At 34.6% G+C, this 8,010-nt stretch overlaps 2 protein-coding genes across 2 annotated transcripts; one reads left to right on the top strand and one right to left on the bottom strand.

The window, feature by feature from the left end:
• The first annotated feature begins 2,761 nt into the window (after positions 1-2,761).
• Positions 2,762-5,157, top strand: LOC113339016 (two-component response regulator ARR12-like). Its single transcript, XM_026584416.1, has 5 exons — positions 2,762-3,458; positions 3,560-3,636; positions 3,758-3,794; positions 3,914-4,043; positions 4,165-5,157. Exons 1-5 carry the CDS (start codon positions 3,128-3,130, stop codon positions 4,907-4,909), a joined length of 1,320 nt encoding a protein of 439 aa, XP_026440201.1. The 5' UTR covers positions 2,762-3,127; the 3' UTR covers positions 4,910-5,157.
• Positions 5,158-5,225: 68 nt separating this feature from the next.
• LOC113339086 (GDSL esterase/lipase At2g40250-like) lies at positions 5,226-7,697 on the bottom strand. The gene is made up of 3 exons (XM_026584485.1): positions 6,869-7,697; positions 6,165-6,438; positions 5,226-5,563 (listed from the first exon to the last, which is right to left on the bottom strand). The coding sequence occupies exons 1-3, from the start codon at positions 7,574-7,576 to the stop codon at positions 5,370-5,372; spliced, it is 1,176 nt and encodes a 391-aa protein (XP_026440270.1). The 5' UTR covers positions 7,577-7,697; the 3' UTR covers positions 5,226-5,369.
• Positions 7,698-8,010: the final 313 nt, after the last annotated feature.

Here is an 8,010-nt window from a genome sequence, read left to right on the forward strand (position 1 = left end):
GGAGTAGTATTTATTTTTGGAACTGGAACACCGTGATGTTTTTCTATTTTAATTTTGGTATACAATATATTCCCCTCGCAATTCTATATTAGCAAAACCAAACATATTCTCACCTACCAGTTTATCCACGTAACCAACTTGTGATGAAAGCCACATTAATTATTACGGAATTGCATAACATCATTGTTGATCAAAGCCATCAAAGGCATACCTGTATTTACTAGTACATCCCAGATGACATTCATAACATATATGTATGTATGATGCATCATTCGTTGGTGAACGTGTGAGAAAAAGACAGACATACTTATTCTCATAGATATGATTTCGAGTATAATACTATATCTGAAAGTGGTAGATCCGCATTAATAGGCTCACGTATTCTCATGCAGTAAATGAAACAAGAAAAAGAAATAAATATACACCAAAAATGCACTAGGAAAGACAAAGGTACTGTTGGGAGTTGACTTCACAGGTTGTGATTTTGGAGTACTACTGAATCTTTTTGTTCTTTCTAATTACATTAATTGCCTGTATATTCATTTTAAACAACAAATTAGGTAACAATATTCCAACGTAAAACTTGTTTATTACTATTTTTTATACTCTTCACAGTTCACATAATGAGGCCGAAACAAGCTTACTAGACACACGATGCATATTGTTTTTTAAATGTACCGCAATATTCTCCCAAACGAATGAAAAAACAAAAATTTGGGTTCATATTTTTTAGTGCCAAACAGAGAATGCATGTGGAAACTGGAAAGTAAGTGATAGACCTATTTTTTTTAGAATGGGTAACCTCAATGAAACTGCACCATTTTCTGCGCAAGTTTGGAGGTATCATCCAGGTTAATCAGTTTCAAAAGAAAGTTATATTCTGTTTTAAGCTACAGAGGAAGGTTCGTGCAAAAAGAGCTCTTTTGTGTGTATCCCTTCGCCAATGCCAACGGATAGCTGATTTTACTGATTAGTTAAAAAGAAGATAAGTAGTTTTATTTAAACAAGACAACAATGAGTAAGATCCAACATCTAGCCTAATTCTGATCCCATTCTTTTTACTACATGTAAGCCATATAGAAGTTCAGTGTTACCTAGCTAATTTGCATAAAGATGGATGCTTAACAGGACAATAACAAAACAGTTTTAACAGCAGGGTTGACGTGTTAGGAGATGAGAGGATTAAGAGGGTATCTTTTCGAGCTGCCATATTAAATAGGTCTCGCAGGATGAGAATAAAATCCCGCCTTAGATTCTAAAAAAGAAACAACAACAACAGCATTATAAATAGCGATGGATTGATAACTGGCAAACTTGCACGTACTGTAGATATGGCGTTGGAACCTCATGAGATCTTTAATTACGTCTGTTAGTTGAACCACAAAATGCAGCTGTTAACGTATATTAATTTCAATCAAATTACGAAAGAAAAATGAATAAAGAGGGAACTCTTTTTAGGGTTTTATTAATTTTTGTTACAAGAAGCTCGTGAGAGTTAGGGAGGGAAATGATGATTTGTAAAGCGTGGTGTTTGACCGAATGAAATTTAATATGGAGTTTCAACTGTGTACACGTAAAGGGAATGTTTCCTGTAATTTCTGAGTAGTACTAGCTTCAACTTTAATTATCAGTGGTAATCCAAGTCAAAGTATAAGACCTAATTATGCTAATTTGACCTCAGTACATCAGTAATCAGTTGTTTGAAATAATAAATTCCATAACCAGTTTGGTCCATTTTTAGGGTACACGAGAACCCTAAGTCATACCTAATCCGGTTAAAAGGAGGCAGGACAGGGAATGCACCACAACCCAAAATATCACGAATTAACCAGAGAAGATCAAAGATATCGATAAAGGCAGTTTGATGATAAACAATAGCCTTTTCTTTGAGAATGAATTCCTCACCAAGTTCCCTGCCTATACAGAGCTAGCAATTTGAGAACTTTTTAATTATCAAGCATGACCAATCTAGGGTGGCATGATGTTGACACCCTAAGTTATTATTCTTGGTCTCAGTTTTAAAGTCTTTAGCCCATCAAAAAAGAAAAAGAAAAAAAGGCTTTAATGTGTTACGAAATAGAATTACTCGATGAATACTCGTGTGCCACTTGAGAGCATAGAAAGTATACTATGGATTTATACATTAAATAAAGTTTATACTACTTCTTGATCTGCTACTTAATTTTCAGTAGAACACGTACGACTTCTTTCCGGATGCCATTACATGATAGGCTCGGGCGCGCAGCTGGATCTAAGCATCTTATGTAGGGCTATGGGCATCTAAATTCAGTTAAAACCATTCTAATATTAAGAGAGAATTTGTCTTAACGTGGACTAATCGTTAGACTCTTAAGTAACCTATACATAGATAACAGCCAGAGAGCAAGAGAGCTAGAGAGAAAAGAGACAAATCCGTGATTCTTGATCGTATAAAGACACGGTTAGTTCAAAAAATTTATGCTCTCTGTTTTTGAGTCCGCATCAGAGACAGCAGGGCAGCAATCAGTAGTCAGCAGCAACGTGATCCCAAACTCACACTCACACACATGCACAGACTTCCCTCCCCCCAAGTCCCCACTCCTTTTACCCTTATTCTACATTTATCCTTACAACCATTCCACTATGATCATGATCCATGCATGCATACATTCATACATACATACACATACCCCATAGATATAGTAGTATTTAACAAAGACAGAGAGAATAATATGGATAATATTTTTGTATATATTCATTCACTCATCTCATCACAATTATACACATAGAGAGAGCTCAGCTAGGGACAAACATACAGTAGTACTACTGTTTCATTCATATACCACCACTGATGAGGAAAGAGAGAGAAGAAGAACAAGAACAAGGAATGAGTCTCTATGTTTAGGTAGAGTTAGGGGTTTCAATTCCCATCTCCATCTTCATTTCAGCTTCTTATGGTTGTTAAAAAACAATTCTCAAGATGATCGTACCCTATTCGATACGGCGGTTATAATCGACTCTCGCATGATGGGGAAAGAGTAATTCAAGGTTTTTGCTGATAAATAATTGAACTGATCAATTTGACTTTAATAAGTGTGTTTGATTAATTAGGGTTAGCTAGGGTTTAAATTAGTAAGGAAAAGAAGAGATGAAAGAAAGTACTAGTGCCGAAGGTTCAAATACAAACTTATATGATGATAAGAAAGAGGGTGAAGAAGAAGATGAAGAAGAGGAGGAGGAAAAAGAAGAAGTAGATGATGTGCTGGTGGTTGGAGATGAGGCAGCAGATGGTGACGATGAACCTGAAAATGGAGGATGTTCAAGCAACAGCACAGTAGATGAAAGCGAAAGGAAAGGGAATAATAACAATTCCAGTGGTGTACGACCATACGTTCGTTCAAAAACACCTAGACTTAGATGGACGCCTGATCTTCATATGTGTTTCATTCATGCCGTTGAAAGACTCGGTGGACAAGAAAGTTAGTAATACATAACTTAACCCTTTAATTTTTCATTAGGATTCCAAAAATAAGTTTCTTTTTGATTGTTATATAATTCTTGATTAATTTCTGATGAGCAGGAGCAACACCAAAATTGGTTCTTCAATTGATGAACATTAAAGGTCTTAGCATCGCTCATGTCAAGAGCCATTTACAAGTAATTATATATAATTTCATTTTTTTCATTTTGAAGTTTTTAGATTATTATACTTCTTTTCTCTTCTTGTTATGATTCATTAATTACTGATAATATTCCTATTTCTTCTTTAAACATTTAGATGTACAGAAGCAAAAAGATCGATGATCGGGGTCAAGGTATATATAACACCAATTCATTATCTGATGATTGAACCATGAAATATATTATCTTGTTAGGGTTTCATTCTTTATGTTCATGGAATTCTTATGACTTTCTCTTGATGAACACACTGCAGTCATATCTGAGAAAGGTAATCATCATCTTATGGAAGGAGGAGATGGTTATATTTACAACTTCAGCCAACTTCCTATGCTTCAAGGCTTCAATCAAATGAGACCTACAATGACTTCAAGTAGTACTTTCGGGTATGATATTAAGCTCCTCAGTTTTGAAACCTTGTTATAATGCTGATACTACAATATATATGCTTAGCACTTTGGTGAAGCTCACTGAATATAACCGTCTTATTTTTATTGTATTGTCAAGCTATGGCAATTATCCATGGAGAGGGAATGGGAACTGGATGGCTAGTGCTCCTTACATGAGTATGGTTGCAAATAGCAGAGCGAAGCCGCCAGGAATATATGGTTCGGTAGTAGAGAGGATCTTTGGTTGTAATACAAGTACTATTTCTACTCCAAATCGGAATTTCCATCATATAGGAAGCTCTACTACTTCTTCATCAACTCACGAGCAGCTCAAAAAGGTATTGCATCAAAAAGAACAACCATTACCTCATGAAAATGAATTTCGAGCAAAGACGTTGCATGATCATGAATCTTGGAAATCCCGGTTCCGGTTATCATGTTCAACAATAGATCAACCAAGCAACATCTTCATTAATCATGGTTTACAAGAAAGAGGCATAAACAGATCTGAAAACCCTAACCCTTGCTACTTACAAAATGATATAGGAAGTAGTAGTAACCCGAAAACCAATTCGGTAATGAAAGAAGAAGAAGGAAAGGTTATCAACACGAAAAGAAAAGCTTCGGAGTATCGTGACAGTAGTCTTGATTTGAATCTCTCCTTGAAGATAAACACGTCAGATACGAATGAAAAAGATTCATTGGAAGATGAACATGATGAAGTTGGTAATGATTTATCTCTTTCTTTGTTCTCACCTTGTTCATCCAAGAGGAAAAGAAAGAAGTTGAAGGAAGGACATGATGATGGTGATGATAGAAAGGAACATGAAAAACTAGCAAGTACTCTAAATCTGACTATATGAATGAGACAATATTCTAAGTGAGATCTTGCAGTACTTGCTAATATTCGAGACAACAAAAAAAGAAAAAAATTATATAAATAATGTAGAAAATGAAAAAATAACTGGTGTCATGAGATTCGTACCAACATTACAAAGTAATAACACCACTTGTTCATCCTTTGTTGTTTTGTATCGTTTTTGTATTTTAATTGCATTCTTATTATTAAGTGATGATGGTATAATGATGATGAAATCTGTCATACTTATTTCTTCAATGGCTGTCAACTGTCAACTATCTGTGTTCTTATAAGTAACTGGAGATCACATTGCATGTAACTGTTCTTGAACTATATTGTTGGTTCAAAACAAACTCTTAATCAGTTCAGACAACCTCATATACACTTAAATATAAGCACGTAAGATTTTGGTCTTGAATCACTAACAGTTAACATTACAGCGAATAAATAAACTAATTAATTAATTAAACAAGAAAACGAGGAAGAACTGATTGTTGTAAGATTGATGCAAGCGTACGATAAGTAGCTTCGGTTGGATGAACAGCATCCCAAAACATATATTTTGATGCGTCTGAACATGCCGGTAATAATCCACTGCATAGGAAACCCATTTCTATCATGCCGGTTCCACAACACCCTTGTCCAGTTACTTCAAACCCTACATCCATCAAAACCAAATTTTAGAAAATACTTTATATGCATCGACAAAGATAAATGAATTTTATGATCCTCGTAAGGAATCTCAACTACATATATTTTAAGGTTAGGGTTCAATAATTTAGACGATCGAGTAAGTAAGCAGAAAAAAAAAACACCATTAGTAAAATAAATCACGATCTTACATCAAAAATAATTATAATTAATCGAAAATGATTCACCTACCAACCGATATTTATCCACTGATATAAAATATGTAATGCACTAATCAAGCAACTAATCTATCATGATTAATCAATCGTCTTAAATTAGTAAGTTTAGATAGCTTAGCATAATACATACGCTTATCCTCAGCTTAAACTCAAACAAATGTTGAGACATATTTTGGGCCCAAATAGAAGTATGGTCTGTAGAGGGCTATCATTGGGCCCATGAGTGAACAGAAATTCCGTACAGGTGAATTATCGAAAATGTTACTGCATCTGACTACATAATGAACATGCACCTGTCAGATTTGTTACCAAGAGATGCATATAAATGGGTGTGCGATTATGCATTCTCTCGTATGGATCATAAAATCAAAGAGAATTGAAGAGTGTTACCGTATTTTGATGGATTATTGACCATATCCATCATAGGACCATAACAGTCGGTGTAAGCAAAAATGGATCCCGAAAGTGTAGCTTGAAATCGTTGGATGAGATTCTGAAGCTTTTGGTTGTATGCTTGGGTATCTAAATTTTGTTTTTCAGTACAAATACGCTGAAGGATGTGTTGACCAGGTAATAAACTACCAATTGTCCTCTGAACTGGCAAGCATCCAATTGGTGGCATACCTGATATAACAAACTTTCTTGCACCCAAGAAATGTAATTTCTGTTCATACAACAACAAAATCAACATGTCATAACATCATTATATCAATGACAAAAACGTGCACACCTCAATAAAACATCAAAACACAAAACTCAATTATTTAATTAAAATTTACAACCAATTTAACGCCATGTCTCCGAGATGGTATAATTCTGGTTTCAAAGTAAGCGGTGCGAAATTTTGATGTATAATTTTGGGTTACGAGCATAGTAGATTCATTCATATTAACCATGGCATTTCTATATTATTAGGACCTAAAATAAATAAAATATAAACAAGAGAGCCTTATCATATAAAACTGGGAATTTTTGTCCAAAAGAGAGGAAAAAAAAAAGGAGAACCTAAAACATGAATCACTTCAAGTCATGCAGAAAGCACCCAAAGCATCCAAATCAAAAAAAAAAAACAAACAAACAAGTTAGTGTTATACCTGGACAACGTTCTCTAATCTGTGAAGCAAGAAATCATGGTATTCAGGCAATGAATACTGTACAGTTCTCAAGGGGAGATCATAATAATTAAACACCATATCATTTGTACCAGCGCTAATAACAAACAACCCGTTCTTAATAATCTCAGCACTTTTTTCAGCTCCAGCAGTTTTATTAATCTTCCCCAAGTATTCTCTAAAGTACCTTATTTGTGTATCCATATTGATAACACTTGCCGTCTGTGCAGTTAATTCATCGAAACCAGTACCAGCAGATGCAAAACTGACACCACTAAGTAATTCTTGATCACTTAACTTTGGTGCTAAATATGGTGGTAATGCCCTTTTAAGACCTAAATAAGATACTAAAAAATCACCAGTTAATCTTCCATTAGTAAATCTTCCAGATGCAGCATGACCGGGGAAGTCTCTTCCATATGGTAGATGATCACCTGTGAAAAGTGTGGTTATATAGTCATTGTTACCAGAATCAAGTGTCGAATCACCAAAAGCATATACAGCTGGGATTCGATTCTGTGGTGCACTTCCTGAAAATGATGGGAGAGGAGAAACATTCCTGGCATTCAGAGGACTAAGTATAGAGAAAAAGCATGTGAAGAAGAAAAAGAAGAATATGTTCATGGTTTTGTCTTTCATCTTGTTTTTTTGTTGAGGAAGAAAGTGTAATTGAAGGGTGTACACACACATCTTCAATTAATATTGCTCGAGATTTTTGGATTACCAAATTAAGAAGTTCTTTAGAAACGAAACTAGTCCTTTTTGATAAGTATATGTGATATACTCAAATCCGAATTTGTCGAATTTTGAGTGTCGCGTTCAATCTCTTCCTTTGATTTCATTTTAATAGTTATATAATAAGGGCTTCCTTTGATTTCATTTTAATAGTTATATAATAAGAGCCGAGATGCTTAACACGGGAGGTAATGAAATCATAACCAATCAATGAATGAGAATTTCAGATTGGCACTCTTTCACAAAATTGGAATTCAGTTAATATCATGCTCTGGATCCATCAAATCTACCTTGCAAAGTTGAGTTTTTTAAGGTATGATATTATTGGATTGCACAAGATTAGATAAACTTAAAGGCTGTTTTTTCGTACATTTGTAATATTTGTATCA

The sequence above is a fragment of the Papaver somniferum genome, unplaced genomic scaffold, assembly GCF_003573695.1.
Source record: "Papaver somniferum cultivar HN1 unplaced genomic scaffold, ASM357369v1 unplaced-scaffold_19, whole genome shotgun sequence".
In the NCBI taxonomy this organism is placed as follows: domain Eukaryota; kingdom Viridiplantae; phylum Streptophyta; class Magnoliopsida; order Ranunculales; family Papaveraceae; genus Papaver; species Papaver somniferum.

Excerpts from the sequence above, each read along its gene's own strand:
- LOC113339016 (XM_026584416.1), top strand. The coding sequence starts at position 3,128 with ATGAAAGAAAGTACTAGTGCCGAAGGTTCAAATACAAACTTATATGAT. Across the intron at positions 3,459-3,559 it reads AAGACTCGGTGGACAAGAAA|GAGCAACACCAAAATTGGTT; the intron begins GTTAGTAATACA and ends TCTGATGAGCAG. Across the intron at positions 4,044-4,164 it reads ACTTCAAGTAGTACTTTCGG|CTATGGCAATTATCCATGGA; the intron begins GTATGATATTAA and ends TGTATTGTCAAG.
- LOC113339086 (XM_026584485.1), bottom strand. The coding sequence starts at position 7,576 with ATGTGTGTGTACACCCTTCAATTACACTTTCTTCCTCAACAAAAAAAC. Across the intron at positions 6,439-6,868 it reads GATTAGAGAACGTTGTCCAG|AAATTACATTTCTTGGGTGC; the intron begins GTATAACACTAA and ends TTGTATGAACAG. Across the intron at positions 5,564-6,164 it reads CAATAATCCATCAAAATACG|GGTTTGAAGTAACTGGACAA; the intron begins GTAACACTCTTC and ends TGATGGATGTAG.